This window comes from Ochotona princeps, chromosome 12 (assembly GCF_030435755.1).
Source record: "Ochotona princeps isolate mOchPri1 chromosome 12, mOchPri1.hap1, whole genome shotgun sequence".
Lineage (NCBI taxonomy): Eukaryota > Metazoa > Chordata > Mammalia > Lagomorpha > Ochotonidae > Ochotona > Ochotona princeps.
The window spans coordinates 54,525,191-54,541,600 of NC_080843.1; the positions used below are offsets into that span (position 1 = coordinate 54,525,191).

Genomic DNA, 16,410 nt, shown 5'->3' on the forward strand with positions numbered 1-16,410 from the left:
GTGGAAGTAACCCAAGAAGTACTAGAAACATCTTTCACAAGTTTAATTTGATATTTGTTCAGTATAAAAGGCTCGTGCATGGCACAGTATAACAAATACAATTTTTACAAATCTTTTGAAAATGTTATAGCTGTTTATTTGGGTTTGATACTCTGAATTACTTCATCCATTAGTTTCTTTACTTCTTTATGTCTTGTAACTGCTCGGCTCATACAGTCCTGAAGTTTAGCTCCAGTCAGTCCACTTCCACCTGAAAAATTACTGTGTTACCACTTTTGTATTTAAACAAAATCAGTTTTCAAAAACAGCTATATGTAGTTAAAAACAAAACGTTGAATAATGCTAACCTGTGGCCTTGCCTCAAGTTATGTAATTCTTTTGTTGTTACATGCTAATAATGTACTCCACCCCTCAACTCCTGCTAGAGCTCAGGAACCAGAAACTGCAGGTCTCCCACATGGGTGGCAGTAAGTCTTCGCTGCTGCCTTCCACGGTCTGCATTAGCAGAAAGCTGGAAACAGGAGCTGGAGCCAGAGAAGCCTGGCATTTCCACATGGCACGCAGGCATTCTAACTAGTGTCTGCATGCAAGGCAAAATGCCAAAGCCCCACATACTGGATTTTCATAAGACATTCAAGTGATTCTGATGTATACCAAGTTAAGAACTACTGATACACAGTAGGAAAATGTAAGCAATTTAAAGTAGCAAAGCTAGAGTAAATTAACTGCAGGAAAACAGTACAACATTCCACACTGCACTCTGCCTCCCTCCCTTACTAAAGCTCATAGTGAGTTTCCAATTAAGACTGGAGTGGCCAAAACATGCCTGGTTTGTGAAGACAACAGAGTTTGCCATCCTCATCCATTACAACTGTTAAGGATCCTGTTGCCAGATGCTCCTCCTCTCCGGTAGGGTCAACTATCAGCAAAGTGCTAATAAAACAAAAAGAGGAAGTTACTAATTTATTGGGGAAAAATTAAGAATAGTAAGTCACATTCCACCTGAACTTTAAGAGTAGACTGGAGAGAAGCTAGAAAAGTGGGAAAAAAAACCCTGATTTCATACTTTTATGAAGTTGTTCTTTAATTTGTGAATAAGTTAACTTCTCTAGCAGCTATTAGAAATTAGCTTCAGGAAAATCTTCAGTGAAAGAACTGAAAATTAACATTACGTACAATGTGTAAACCAAGGACCAGGCAAGGTTAGCACAGAATTAATCATCCAAAGCAGAATGTTTAGAAATGTGAGAGCTGACAATTGTGCAGGGACAAAAGGTATAAATCAAAGTCCCAGAGGAAAGCTGGAAAGCCAACAGTTGTTTCTTACTGAGTTAGGAAGCCAAATAATGATCCATTCACTTTATAGACAGAAACATTTTAGTAGTCTGATTAACTTACTCATCAAACACAGCAAAGGAAGTTGCAACTGGGTGAGTTCTGATATTCAAGAAACTTCTTTTCTGTAAGTTAACTTCTGCTAAACCAGTTTCTTCATTAATAGTAACTTCAGGCAACTGTACTAGAAAAAGGCATTCAAAAAGTCACTTTGTAGTGCTAAGTAACACACAGTTTGGCTTATTCATTTCTTTGTCTGCAATTTAACTTACCTAAAGCATTCTTTTAAAAACAGCATTTTAGAATCCATAAGGCTAATAAAACCAATATAAACATTGTTTTTCACACTTGACATTCATGCCCAGTGGTTTTTTTTTATTAGAGCTTAAGAAATCAAAATGAGTAGTGATAGATGACACTCCTAGTCACTTTCTGTATGCCAGATAGTTTTAAGCATTTTCACATTTTCATTAATTCATTTAATCATTGACACCCTTGTCTACAAATATTGTTATTCCCAATTTTATTAAAAATACAGAAACAAAAGCCAGATTGGTACAGACATGATTTGGACTTAGGTCATCACTACATTAATTACATCTTCTTCCTTCACTTTGTACCTCAATTCAGCAAAGTAATGATGGAGAACAGAACAAGTCACTGAAACAATCAGTCTACTTGTTCTGCCATGTCTCACTACTACTGGTGGCTTACATGCGTTAAAAGTAAAATCAAGAGAATCCATTCTACTCCTCTTTGGCAATATCTGTCACATAAGGAACTTACAGAATACCTGCAGATCTTCACCAACCGCCTAGAGTAGTTAAAACTCTGTTGATGCTCCTACCAGTGTTACTGGGGAAGGATTGTAGTCCTAAGCTCAGATGGGAGTAGTTAGGGCAACACTCAAAAAGGCATTTAGTTTGAGAGCAGAAAACTTCTCAGTGTATTTGGGAAGTCATTGTCAGTAACGTTCATTAATTAGATTTCATCTGAAATGCAGGCATTCCGTCCTGGTCTCCCATGTATGCAGGAGTCCAAATACTTGGGTCATCATTTACTGGTCTACCAGGCACAGTGAAACTCCAATATGGGCTGCTGAGCAGTTGAAACTCCAATATAGGCTGCGAACATCTCAAGCAGTAGCTTAACTCATGGTGCCACAATGTCAACTTCATTTTCATTAGTTTACAAATACATGAATGGTGGCTAACCCTTTAGAAAACCCTTTAAAAACTTTACTGAGCCAATGATACACAGAGGTTTCACGGGCTGGCGCAGTAGCTCAGTTGGCTAATCTACCACCTCCAAGTGCTGGGATCCCACATGGGCGTCAGTTCGTGTCCTGACTGCTCCACTTCCCATCCAGCTCCCTGCTTGCAGCCTGGGAAAGCAGCAGAAGATGGCCCAATGCTTTGTGATTATTTGGAGTGTGAACCAGTGGATTGAAGATCTTTCTATTCTCTGTAAATCTGCCTTTCCAATAAAAACAAATCTTAAAAAAAAAAAAAAAAGTTTCACAAAACAGAATGTTCTAACCCTTTAGGAAAACTGCCTTTCATCAGGCTTCTTACCATTTTTTAACGCCGCTAACAAAGCAAACGTACAGGCATCCAAAATGTTTCCATCATAATCAAGGCAAATGAGATCACAGTATAGAACCCAGGCAAGCTGAAATAGTATACACAAAAAGAAATTAAAGCCTTTTGGGAAGCTAAAGTTTAGACTTAAGAAACAGAATCCTTGGATAGATATGCAAGATATGACTTTCATAGTTAAAAATATATATATATATTTTGCCTTTAAAGTAGCAAGCCAGTCCCCAGGTTTGGTGACAGCTGGTTTTTGACAAATGAGCTGACAAGTGACAAACATCTCTTATTTTACTCAAGGTAGCTAAAAGTGTAGAAGGAATTTCCCTTGGTGGTAAGTTACCAGATAAAAGCAGTTTTCTTGTTTTTTGATAGAAGCAGTTTTTAAAAGCCACACCTGAAATTTAAAATGTAAACTTGGCCACAGAAACCCTACTCTGAGGGTACCTCAAAAAGTTCATGGAAAATGGAATTGAGAGTTTATGCTTTGATACAAAACATTCTTAAATCCCTTTCCCATACTAAGTATTTAACATGAACTTCTTGAAAACTTCTTTTACGTAAAAAGTTTAGGCTTTGTGGTGTTTAGTGCGTATCTCCTAACAGGAAAAGCTTTTCTGTGTTCTAGTGAACCTAGTTCTAAAGTACCAGACAGACTTGGGACCTACCTCATGGACGTGCCTTAAATACAGGTTAGCAGGATCAGAAGTTAATTAAAAATCACTGCAGTTTTCTTTAATAAGTAACCCCTCTACAGGCAATACGTTAAATCAAAATTATTGGTTCTTAATTTAGATAATTATGAAGACAGTTTCTAATCAAATTTTTTTCAGAATCTTGTCTCTTATCTATAAGCCATTGATATTTAAAATTGCAATGGTTTGCTGTTTTAATTTTCCTGACCACTTTTCCCCAAGAAAAAAAATCCTTACTAAAAGCACAAATTGTTTCTGTTCCTCTTACCTTTCCAGGGGAAATACATAAGTCTTCTTTCTGAATTATCTGTGAACTTGATTTAATGACAAAAGAGGATACATTAAACAAAAGGCCAAATTATGTGAACATGAATGACAATAATATTTGATCATGAGGTCTTACTTTTCAACAACATCGGCAATGAACTGGCTGGCCACTTGGGCCTCTTCTCCAGGAGGGCCAGACCGAAATCTCGACGAACACAGGGGTGGTAGATCCACATTAGGAACTGAAAGAAACACTCTGTAGCTATGAGCTAAACTTGGGGTTTATTCAAGGGTTAAAGGTATTATCAATCCACCAAGAGACTGTGGTCATGTAGTTTCCAAGTAGGAAGCACTGTTTTATCAAGTGGAGGAACTTGGGATAATTCACCTGGTTGGTCATAGCTACCACTGGTGAACACATGGTCCAGACCTGGGGGTTGGACAAGCTGGGCAAAGTAGCTTCAATGGCTGGCTAATGTGTGGGTTGGTAATGGAACGGGGTGGACCAGGCAGGACTGAGCAAACCTTAGCTCAGAAGCAAAAATAGAAATCAGGATGGAGCACAGGTCATGCTGAGCTAGGCTCTTACACCAACTGGCCTGCATGACCCAGGGACTCTAAGCCACAGAATCTAAAGCAAAGGCCAAGACAGGTGAGGGGCTATGCCAAGCTGGGTCAGAACAACCACTGGTATGTATGTGAGCTAAGGAGACACCCTAGTTGGTTGAGGTTCCCACCAAGGAGCGCAGGTGCTGGAATAGGGGCTGCATTCGGGTCTGGATATGGCTGCAGTCTCCCTTGGCACACGTGTGGACTGGGACTGGATGCACAAGCCTGGCTAAACTCTAACACCATCTGGTGCTCTGGAGGACCAGGGTAGATGTAGGACAGACTAGGCTATGTCTCCGCCCCTACTGAACCATGTGTGAGTTGTGTTTGGGTATGGACGAGCCTTGGCTGGGCTGAAACATCCAACAGTAAGAACCAGATTGGGTTGAAAGCCCGTCAGGAAAGGCCACTGTTCCTACTAGGACATGAGGCGAACTTAGTAGGGATCATGGACCCACCAATATGCGTGAAATCTTGCATTGGGAGAAGTTCTGATGGAGGAGCCTGGGCAACTCCTCTGTCAGGACACAGTCCCTGCAGTTAAGTGCAAAAAGCACGATAAGGAGCAGCCCAGAACAGGCCAGGGAAAGGTACCCACTGACATACATTTGGCACAGGTCGGGGGCAGACCAGGCTGAACCAGTTCACGTCACCCAATGGCGAATCCGAGCACCAGAACAGAGTGTGGGTCAGGCCAGGTTTGGTCGCAACAAAAACCAATGCACATTATGGAAACCTAGGGTGGGGTTACCTGTAGCAGATGTGGTTGCAGCACCCAAACAGCACATGAGAACCAGGGAAGGAGGGGGTAAAGCCGGCAGGGGGGATGTGGGCTCCCCTGCTAGACAACCACTCCCATTGGAAAGCGTGAGTTGGGATGGGGGCAGGCCAGGCAGGGCTACACCACCTGTGGGCCTCATGTGAACGAGATGAGGGAAAAGCCAGGTTGGGATGACTGTTCTGACTTGTGCAAGCAAAAATTAGAGTGGGTGAGGGTTGGTTGGGCTTTGCTGCAGCATCAACTGGCAGATGCTGGCACTGGGGGCTAAATCTGTCAAGTTAAACCACAGAACCACCTGGAGAGTGCATGATCTGAGATTGGGAGTGGCCTAGTAGGGAAATAGGGGGCACTTCCCTCTGCACTCCAACTGCAGCGCACGAAAACCAAGACTTGGGGCAGAGGTGGCTAGACAGAGAGTGGCACCCGCCAGCAAGTGTGGGGCTGGATAGTGGGGCTGCTTGGGTTGAACAAGGCTTCAAAGCTCATTGACATGTATGAGCTGAATGAGCTGTGGATAGTCTGCTGCATATACTGGCAAGCATGGGAACCAGGGTAGGGTGCTGGCCTGGTAGGGGTTATTATGGGTTCCTCTGACTAGGCTGCAGCTCCCACTGGGTTTGTGAGGGCCAAGTGTGTGCTGGGCAGAATCAGGCTGGACTGAAACACCCACTGGTTCCAGTGGAAGACGGGGCTGGAAACACAACCAACCCGGCAATTGCAACCACCAGCTGATTTGGGCAACGGGCTATACCGGGCCCTATACTTGCAAGTACACACAAGAATCTGGTCTGGAATCACCTCAGACAAAGTTTCTTTTGGGATCTCCCCAAACTGAACTGCCAGACTCATAACCTTAACCATGAAGAGAAGTGCAGATTCCATGGTCTGCCATGGAGTGCAAGTGCCAGAGCTGAGCCTCCTCAGAGGCTCAGACGGAGCAGTGGAGAGCATAACCAGCTGCACATGGAGGATATGGCAGTCCATCAGAACCTGCAGATGACACCTGGCACCACAACAGAGGACAGAACCAATCAATCAACTACCCCAGCCATATGTTGGCAGTGAAAAACTGGGCAAACGGAGACTCTAAGGTGGACTATATCAATCAGTGGATTCTGCAGCAACCTCATCATGCTTGGAATGGTGAGACTGGCAGCAATTCGCAACTGTTGAACTATCACAGCCACTTGAGCAAGACCCCCGGAGCATGCCCTACATCGGGGAACTGGGATGGGTGGGAGACTGGGTGGGGCTTCTTCTTTACCTCCCTCTTTACCCCAGATACAGGAAAAATATGTGGAAATAATAGTCTTACCCACTTTCTTGTAGCCCTTGAACCTTTGTGCCCTAATTAACTATGTAAAGATGTCAAAAATAAAGAAAAAATTTCAAAAAAAAATTTTTTTAAAAAAGAATACATAAAGACCAATGCTTCTATCCCGGCATGGTAGCCTAGTGGTTAAAGTCCTTGCTTTGCATGCCCGGGATCCCATATGGTCTCTGGTTCATATCCCAGCTGCTCCATTTCCCATCCAGCTCCCTGCTTGTGGTCTGGGAAATCAATAGATGAAGGCTTAAGGACTTGGGACCCTGCACCTGTGTGGGAGACCCAGAAGAAGCTCCTGGCTTCTGATCGGCTCAGCTCTGGCCATTATGGCCACTTGGGGCGTGAATCAGTGGATGGAAGATCTTTCTGTCTCTCCTTCACGCTGTATATCTGACTTTCCAATAAAAATAAATAAATCTAAAAAAAAAAAAAACCAGTTTTATAAACTTGCTTTGATCACTGTAAGACTACAGCCTTATATGAAATGTAAACATTCAGATTCTGACCTTTTTTTTTTTTTAACATGAGTTAGGCTAAAGTCCTTCATAAAAGCTTTCTTGATTTCTTTTAAAATACTTCTTCAGTCTGCAGTCAGATAGCCCCTCTTGCTCACACTCATTTTTTTTGCATTTAAAAAACACTGATTCTGCGGCAGGTAACTGGCATAGCTATGAAGGCGTTTACACCATAACTGGAGTAATGAGTTCCATATCCAACTCTGGCTCCTGCATCCAACTTCCTGCTAACACAGACCCTGGAAAGCAGTAGGAATGTCAAGTGACTGCATCCCTGCACCCTCAGCACCTGGCTCCCAAGTTCAAATCTGTCCCAGCCATTATGGGCATTTGGGGTGTGAACCAGTGGACAGACATGCGCAGTCTGAAAAAAAAGTTGATTTGACCATTAAGAACTGATGGTCCACAAGGAAAAACTGCAATAGGATAAAATGAAGAATATGGAAACTGAAAAGTGTCTGACAATTTTTTTGACTTAAAATTATTTTCCATAATTGATGACATCTGGCTTTATAAAAACTTTTCTCAAACGTCTGATAAGTCTAAATGTATGAATTTCTGTATCCTGCTGTCACACTGTCTTCTGCTTACACACCAGTAAAGTTTCTGGAGAAAATGCTTCATTCCTATGTTAGCAACAATTTTCTTCAATTCCTAGGAATTAAATATAATTATCTGCTTTAAATTCTGTATTTGTTTTTAAAATTATAAAATCATTTAACTTACCAACATATCCTTTATCAGGGGAATCTGTTGGTGGTGCTGCAAATTCCTATGGAGGCAACAAATGTTTCTTAGTGAAGGCGAATATTAAAAAACTGAAGACACGGGACCAATATGATGGTGCAATTGGCTAATCCTGAGCCTCTAAGCACCAGCATCCCATATGGGTGCCAGTTCATGTCCCAGCTGCTCAATTTCAGATCCAGCTCCCCGCTTGTGGCCTGGGAAAGCAGTCGAGGACGTCCCAAAGCCTTGAGACCCTGCACTTGTGACAGAACTGGAAGAAGCTCCTGGCTCCTGAATGGCTCAGCTGTGGCCACTGTAATTAGCCACTTGGGGAGTGAAACAGCAGAAGGTAAATCTATGTAAACTTGCTTTCCAAATAAAATAAATCTTAAAACAAAACAAAACAAAACAAAACAAAAAACACCTGTGAAGACAGTTTAGCCTTAGCTGTAGAAAGTGCTGCTAAAGAGCATCTGGGTTAATGAAGTACGACAACCTGGGTGTCCACTTAGCCTGGGGCTGTTAGACATAGGTATTGATCCTCCCAGGACCTCTGCAAGGACAGGCAGTGCACTGCGGCAGACTACACCACATGTCGGCTCACCCGATTATACAGGCAATCTTCGAAAAGAATAGGAACTGAGTTTCTGCCTCGCACTCCCTTCCACTCATGAAGTGGCCAAGACCCTGAATTGAAGCCCCAGGTGACAGCGACACAGGCAGTGCACTGGTTAAGGACAAAAAGCTCAGCAAACCCAGTCTGAAAGGCTCTGGGCAGGTTATTTAATCTCTCAATTTCAACTTTCTCATCTTTCAAATGGAAAGAATAACAGTACCCATTCCTACAATCTGCTATTGAGGATTCAATAACTGTTGTTAAATCCCTAGCATAAAGGGGTAAGTGCTCAAATCTTAATTTTAGATACCAACGCAGCTGAGGGAAGAACCCTAGGGTGTAGTGTAGTCAAAACGGCAGGTGTTAGGGTTAGATTTTTGTCTAAGACCTTCTGGGATTGGGGAGGTTATCTGGACAAGTTATTGACCCTCATCTGTAAAATAGAAGAGGGAGAAAAATGGCTATTCAAAAGATTAAACTGAGTAACTGAGTAACTCTAAAATACACCTTGGGCCCAGCGGCGTGGCCTAGCGGCTACAGTCCTCACCTTGAACGCCCCGGGATCCCATATGGGCGCCGGTTCTTATCCCGACAGCTTACTTCCCATCCAGCTCCCTGCTTGTGGCCTGGGAAAGCAGTAGAGGACGGCCCAAACCTTTGGGACCCTGCACCCACATGGGAGACCCGGAAGAGGTTCCTGGTTCCCGGCTTCGGATTGACGCGCACCAGCTGTTGCAGCTCACTTGGGGAGTGAATCATAGGACGGAAGATCTTCCTCTCTGTCTCTCCTCCTCTCTGTATATCTGACTTTGTAATAAAAATAAAATCTTAAAAAAAAAAACAAAAATACAATAAAATACACCTTGCTGTTTTCCGCCAACGCCAGCTAATGCTTCACTGAGCAATCTCAAGTTTAGACACATTTACGCAAGTTAAATACCAACACTGGCTTTTAAAGCATGTCACCAGAAATCTCTCTCAACTTCTTAACTAATAATAACAATGGGGGGGGGGGGTTGAAACAGTTACTTCATTTTTGATAAGTTTGACAAATGCTCATAAATTAAGTAATTAAACTTAGGTCATATGATGTAGTGCTCACAGGCAAAAGCTCAGAGAAACTGACACCTGTTTAATCCCAGAATTAAAGGTGTATGTAAGTTACCATCTAACGAATGAATGAAGCCAACTTGGTCATGCAAATCCCCGTGGCACACAGGTTAAACTTACTGCTTTCACTCCACAAATGACCGTGGTGTTTCCCAGCTTCACCAGAGCAGAACCATCTGCAGTACTAATGGAGCCTGAAAAGTAACCAGAACCAAAGGATCACAACAGAAAAGTCACAGAAGTAACTACATGACAATTAAAACTGCCTGTCTCCAGCTAGCGACATGTGATTATTTTGTTATACATCTGTGGTTTATTAAATCTCATCCAAGTTTGAGCCACTGATTTTAAAATGGTATAACTAAGTCAGTGTTTTGAGAATTATCCAACTATCCCTGAAATTGAATCAGTGATTTTTGTCACAGGAATTGTAGTACAGATAAAAGTCTCTTGACACAAAACCATCGAATCACTAACACAGTCAATTTGGCCAAAAAACAAAAAAAAAACCATGTCTGCGGTTCAGAAGACTAAGACTTGGAAATGTCATACAGCTGAAACTGGAACACATCCTCACCTATATTGACAGTCGTGGTTCTGAATTCACCAAGCTCTCTTCCATCAGGGCGACAGTTCTCTTTCTAAATCGAGGTTAAAAAAAAAAAAAGGTGGGTTATATCTAAATGTGTATGTGACTCACACCAGAGAAAATACGTTAAACACTTACACACATGAATTTAACTCGACATGTGTCTTTGACAGAAGCATGGTCTCCAAAGGCACAGCCTGGAGCTACAGCACCAGGGCCATGGCACACTAGGGAAAGCCACCGCTGGCATCCTGCACGGGCACTGGCTCAAGTCCCAAGTGGCCCAGGTGCTCAGACATCTGCACCCATGGGAGGTCGAGAGAAAGGTCCTAGCTCCCGGCTGGGGTCTCCCCACCTCTGGCGATCTAACTTTGCTTTTCAAGTAAAAAATAAGTAAATAAGAAGCACAGCACGTACATACCCACATTACTCACCAGAAATCTTCTGTAATACTCCAGCGGTTCCACTGTTCTGAAACACACATAAATATCACGGTAAATAAATGAATCTTAACTGGCAAAAAATTTAAGAATATGGTGATCCACCATATACGTTCACAGTTTCTAAGTGTCTTTTCGTACATGTTGATGGTTATCTTGCTGCATGCAAACATGTGGAATCTAAAAAGTTCAAAGCAACTGTGTCTTTTGGAAAAGCGGTACATGAATTTCAAGGTTTGGAGCATCAAAATTTATCTCTATATAATCTTTTGAAATAACTTTGTAACTGTAGAAAGTATCTACTCTTCTAAGTAACCTTCCAGGGCTGCTTTAAACTGTCTTCAGTATTGGCATCTTTAGAAGTGGGCTTTTAGTCATCAATTCTGAGGCAGGGATTTTTAACCTAGTAATCATGAGGAAAAAAAAAGTCATTTTTTTCATTGTAATTGAACTTTAGCATATACTTTTGGCACATCCTTCAATTACGACTGCAAGCAGGTAACAGACCATTAGAACATTAGCAGAATCAACAGGTTTGAGAACACGTTTTGCTTTTTACCTTTCTACACATGTGAACTGCGTTGAGGTTCATCCTTTAATTCTACGAGTTGCAGGGTCTCCCTCACTACTACTTTAAGAAACTTAATTTCACAACATGAAGAGTTTAGACACAATAACTACTTCAATTACAATTTGTTTCCTTTAGGATTCTGTTCACTTTCACCCGTTTTAAAAACGTTTGACTCTGGGGGACGAGGTTTGAAAGGCTCACCCCGAATGCCCCGGATTGCACACTGGCTCTGGTGCTGACCCCAGTTCCCTGCAAACTCCGGGGAGGAAGCGGGCGATGGCTCGAGTGCCTGGATTCCTGCCACCCACGTGGGACCTCTGGAGGACTGTCCAGCTTCCAGCTACGGACACACGAGGACTGTCCAGCGGACGGGTCTCTTAAGGACGTAAGCTAAAAAGCAAGCCACGACGGAGAGAATCCACACGCTTCGACAGAATGGCACCCAACAAGGCTTCCCCAGTCAGAGGGAGCACGGCCCAGCAGGACCACACCAGGGTCTGCACCCCAGTCCCGCGCGCCCCGGAGCGCACGCGGCGCTGCAGCCCCCCATCGCCCGTCCACTCTCCCTACGACCACCGGCAGGTCCTCCCGCCCGTCGCCTGCTTCGGCGGGGAAAAGATAACGAGACCTTGACGGGGTCGACTTCCCCATGAGAAAAATGTCAGCTGAGGGTTCCGGGAAGCCTTCATGCGCCAAGATCCTCCGCTCGGGCCCGCCAGAAACCAGAAACGCCACCCGGCGACACTCACTTGAACCCGGCCGCCATCTTCGCGCGCTCGCGCCTGCGCCGTGGCCGTGGCCGCGCGTCCCGTCGTGGCGCGTCACGGCCGCGCGGGGGCGCTGCGGGCGGAGGGCGCCCTGGCCGGCCCGGCTTCTCTGGCGCTGGAGGCGGGGCGGTGCGGGCGCACTTCCGCGTGTGTGTAGGTGCGGGATAGGGCGGGAGGTGACGGTCCCGGCATGGAGAATGGCTGCGCTCCTGTTGCAGCTGGCGGTGCTCGGCGCGGCGCTGGCTGCCGCAGCCCTTCTACTGGTGAGGACAGAGGTGGGGGTGGCGTGGGCCTGGGTGACTCTGCTTCCTGGACCCGGGGCCCCCGACAGCGTCCCCCTCCTGGTGCTGCGGAGCTGGGATGCGTCCTTTTTTTTTTTTCTTCGCTTCCCCTGAATTCTGGAATTCAGTTTCCTCTCCTGGAATTTCCTTCCCCTTTCTTGGGACTCTGTTCCCAGGGCCCTGCAAACGTCTTTGCATGGGTGTCCCCACCCACGCCTTCCTCGCCCCCTAGCCCGGGACCCCCTGCCCTCCCAGCCTGTCAGCTTCCACCTGCAGTCTTTGCGTTTCTGCCTCTTAGCCCCTCCCCAGGAACGTCTTCACCCCTCAGCTATTCAGTGTTTTAGAAGTTAATAGGTCGTGAAGATCCTAGGATGCGGTAGAGCTGCAAGGCCCAGGCCTCGTCATGTTATCTAGGGGTCGTGATGTCCCAGAATAAATCGCCAGAATCGCAGAGTCCACACTGGAGTTTGCTTTGCCATAACTTCAAATATAGAAACATCAAAACAAAAAGCCACCAGAAAAAAACGGTGCCCCTGTAACTGTTACAAAAGTTACCAAGTGAACTGTGCTCCTGCATAACTTGGAGTGAGTCTGCCCTCTGGGTAGTAAGTGGACCCTGGCTATTCCGATTGGCATCCCTGGAAGACGAGGGGGGCTGTTCTCCGGGGTGTCCATTTGCACCTTATGAGCAGTGTGGGTAAAGGAAAGGGGACAATGCTGTCTGACCTGTGCCTGGGTGCTAGAGTGAGAGGAGCCCTTCTGTGAGTTTAGGGTCTCCCCTCCCCGTTTGGGGGCAGATAAGGTTTTGATGGGGTGTTTCCCCAATTGGAGCTGCCTTACTTTTACTCCATTGCACAGATTGAAACGTGTGTGTTACGGGGTAGTGGTGACAGTCTTTGAACTGATCATCATTAGAGCTGTCTTGTTAAACACAGTGCTTGGGTATGGACTACTTCAGTAGAGGTTGTATCATGGTTATGGTGGAACTATTGGCTTCCTTGTGCTCTGGGGAACAGGTTGGAGCCATTGCCTGCATGTGCTCAGGTGTGGAATGTTTTGTTTGTAAGCCCTCAGCATCGTTTGGGAAAGGACCTTCTGTTCGGGCTGTAAGCACTAAGTAGGGCTTGTGATTGCTGTTTCTGACGGTTCCCCTGGGATCCGGTTCCGGGCCCTCAGCTGGCTGCAGTTGGGATCCTAGAGGTTACCGTGCTGATGGGTCTGAGTTCCCCAGGATCCCCTAACTCCTGCCTTTGTTGTCCCTTCCTTGTCTTTGGTGGAGGCCTGTCCTGCCCATTCCCCACTGGCTGGATTTCACTGATCCCCCTCTTGGTGCCTCACATGTCTTCCTCCGACCCCTGGATTTCCTGGAAACTGAGGATCTAGAGATTTGTTCAAGTACATGTTTAAGGTGGTAGGTTTTTTCAAGATTTACTTATGTCTTTGAAACAGCTACACAGAGAGAGGAAGAGCCAATATTTTAAAAAAGAAAAAAAAGGGCCCGGCGGCGTGGCCTAGCGGCTAAAGTCCTCGCCTTGAACGCCCCGGGATCCCATATGGGCGCCGGTTCTGATCCCGGCAGCTCCACTTCCCATCCAGCTCCCTGCTTGTGGCCTGGAAAAGCAGTCGAGGACGGCCCAATGCATTGGGACCCTGCACCCGCGTGGGAGACCTGGAAGAGGTTCCTGGTTCCCGGCATCGGATCTGCGCGTACTGGCCCGTTGCGGCTCACTTGGGGAGTGAAACATCGGATGGAAGATCTTTCTCTCTGTCTCTCCTTCTCTCTGTATATCCAGCTTTCCAATAATAATAAATCGTTTAAAAAAAAAAGAAAAAAAAAAGGAAAGATTTTTCATGCATTGGTTTGCTCCTTAAATGACCACAGCGGCCGGGGCTAGCCCAGGCCTAAGCCGGGAATTTGGAGCTGCTCCCACCTGGGTGCAGGGGCGCACGCTCTTGACCATCCTCCACTGCTTTCCCAGCTGCATTAGCAGGGAGCTGTGTTGAAAGTGGAGCAGCCTCGTTTCCCACTGGCTTTCAGGGGAAGCTTTACTTACTGTACCACGGTGCCAGCCCCAAGTTTAAGGGTTTGTTTTTATACACATATTTATTATTTTCTGTGGTGCGGATTTACAGGTATAGGTGCGGATTTTCCCCCCGAACTTCCCCTTCCCCACCTAGGTATCCTCCCCCCGCTGTTTTCCCCCATGTTATTACAATCATACAGTCCTTCAGCAGCAGTCACAAGGCCAACATGCTGCTGGTGTGTCATGGCGTGGTAGGTACAGGCAGTGCTAGAACACCTGTTATTGTGTCATCAAGGTATATTGGACTGTTCCACTGGGAGTCCTCCTTCTATTCTGTAGTAGAGGTATCTTTACTTCCCAGTTAAGGATCTCTTCAAGAAGGAAGCTCTGAGTGTTTTTTTCTGTTTTCTCTCAGATGTTACCAGGAGGCGGGGTTCAGCCCACAATCACCAGTTGAAAAGTTTGCCATCAAACAAAAGATTGTAGTGACATTCATGGTCTTTATCAAAATGCTTTATTTACTGTGGGTTACAAAGTAGAACATTCTAATTATATTTATTATCTAGAGTTGTATAATAGAAAGAATATTGTCCTCGGCTATTCATTTACCTTGAAATACCTTTCATACATAAAAGGAAAAATAAAAGTCAGTTCTTCAGACTGTGAAATGGTTCTCTGAAGTAAAGGCACAAGTTTTCTCTTTCAGCACTATGAATTCACGATTTAAAGATGTTCATGGGTTTCAGTACATTGCGATCTATGATTATTTTCAACACTCAACTCCTCCCGTCCTGGGCCAATGGAAAAGCCTTCCAGGATCTACGTTTTCCTTCTCAGTTACTGATGCTGCCTTTGCCCCCGGGCTCGGCGTGCTGGTCCACCACCTCTTGCTCCAGCCCCAGATCTGAATGGACCCCCCCTGAGGAGCACTCGCTGCTCTCAGGGCCAAGGTGGATTTAAAGCAAACTCCCTGTTCTTCACACTAGGTGCAGAGCAGGAATGTAGAGAGAAAAAGGGAATAGGGTACAGACTAGGGGCTGCCCATACCTTGTGCAGTCTTCTCCAGACTTTATTAATGAATTAAAAGCCGGAAGTGAATATTTCCCCCAAAGAAAAATAATCAGACACATGATGTATTCGAACATAAATACAAAAATGACTTAGGATAACAATTTTTCTCCATGTCTACTTTTAGATTTCCATCGTTGCATTTGTAACTGCTACAAGAATGTCCCCGCTTTATCAACATGAAGAAGAAAAGTTCTTTTTAACTGCCAAAGGCCAAAAGGAAGCTTTGCCCAGCATATGGGACTCCCCTACCAAGCAGCTCTCCGTCGTCGTGCCTTCATATAATGAAGAAGAACGGTGTAAGCCCTGTTGGATTTTTTTCGGAGGAGGGAGTGGTATAGGAGACTTGGGAAGAAAAAGAGATTAGAAGTGTTTGACCTCCCTGTGTTAGCCAGAGCATTGCTAGTTGCTAGCTGTGAAGAGTGCATGGCTGGTAGCGGGAGCCGAGAAGGGGGGTCGTGGATATCCCTGTGTTACATAGGAGCCGCTGCAGTCAAGCCAGACGTGAGCAGGAGGCAGGTATTCCAGGTGGGAATGGCCACGGGGGAAAGGCTATAAGAGGACGCTTGAATTAACGGGTCTTATTCTATATGTAGCTGAGCCTATGAGGGGTGGGGACATCATTTTCACAAATGATTTTTACTATCTCTTTTTTGTCTTGAAGTGCCTGTGATGATGGATGAAGCCCTGGCCTATCTAGAGAAGCGACAGGTATCACATTTCCTCTTTCAACATTAAGTGTCCAGTTAAAACTACAGGGGGTCACCTACTTGAGGACCCTAATCTAGCATCACGGTGAGAACAGAACTGTCTGAACCCCTCTCTCCAGGCCACTCTTGCTCTGAGCCCCTTGTTGGTCCTCAGTGCTTAATGGGCAAGTCCAGCATATAGCATGCCACTTCTGGAGACAGGTGGGTGACCCAGAAGAAACCAGGAGTTGGGTACTTTCCTTGATGCACCGTACAACCCACTTTTTATCCTCTCTTACATGATGCTAGTGGCAGTATATGCTCTGCAGACTTTGATTACAGTGAAATACAGGTTTTACTTTGGTGACATTTTTTATGGTTAAAATTTTATTTAATTTTTTTTTC

General features: G+C 45.1%; 2 protein-coding genes across 3 annotated transcripts in view; one reads left to right on the top strand and one right to left on the bottom strand.

Annotated features, from left to right (window-relative positions):
* Nucleotides 1-32: 32 nt before the first annotated feature.
* EXOSC8 (exosome component 8) lies at nt 33-12,070 on the bottom strand. Of its 2 annotated transcripts, none has more exons than XM_058670852.1 (11): nt 11,926-12,070; nt 10,600-10,636; nt 10,154-10,217; nt 9,697-9,770; nt 7,848-7,893; nt 4,026-4,158; nt 3,891-3,936; nt 2,910-3,006; nt 1,399-1,519; nt 827-933; nt 33-250 (listed from the first exon to the last, which is right to left on the bottom strand). In XM_058670852.1, exons 1-11 carry the CDS (start codon nt 11,940-11,942, stop codon nt 135-137), a joined length of 858 nt encoding a protein of 285 aa, XP_058526835.1. In that variant the 5' UTR covers nt 11,943-12,070; the 3' UTR covers nt 33-134. The 2 variants fall into 2 exon arrangements, with proteins under 2 accessions (XP_058526835.1, XP_004577581.2); XM_004577524.4 differs by having other exon boundaries at nt 4,026-4,131; nt 11,926-12,025.
* Nucleotides 12,071-12,092: 22 nt separating this feature from the next.
* ALG5 (ALG5 dolichyl-phosphate beta-glucosyltransferase) overlaps nt 12,093-16,410 on the top strand; it is a 42,906-nt gene continuing 38,588 nt past the window's right edge. Inside the window, exons 1-3 of the mRNA XM_004577525.4 lie at nt 12,093-12,206; nt 15,444-15,615; nt 15,981-16,027. Of these exons, the coding sequence (XP_004577582.2) occupies nt 12,141-12,206; nt 15,444-15,615; nt 15,981-16,027 (285 nt within the window). The 5' untranslated portion in view covers nt 12,093-12,140. The remainder of the gene's footprint in view (nt 12,207-15,443; nt 15,616-15,980; nt 16,028-16,410) is intronic.

What these genes read in the sequence shown, in the direction of transcription:
- EXOSC8 (XM_058670852.1), bottom strand. An exon ending in TATGTATTTCCCCTGGAAAG is followed by an intron (nt 3,007 to 3,890) that starts GTAAGAGGAACA and finishes ATACTATTTCAG; the next exon opens with CTTGCCTGGGTTCTATACTG. An exon ending in TCCTTTGCTGTGTTTGATGA is followed by an intron (nt 934 to 1,398) that starts GTAAGTTAATCA and finishes TTGTTTTATTAG; the next exon opens with CACTTTGCTGATAGTTGACC.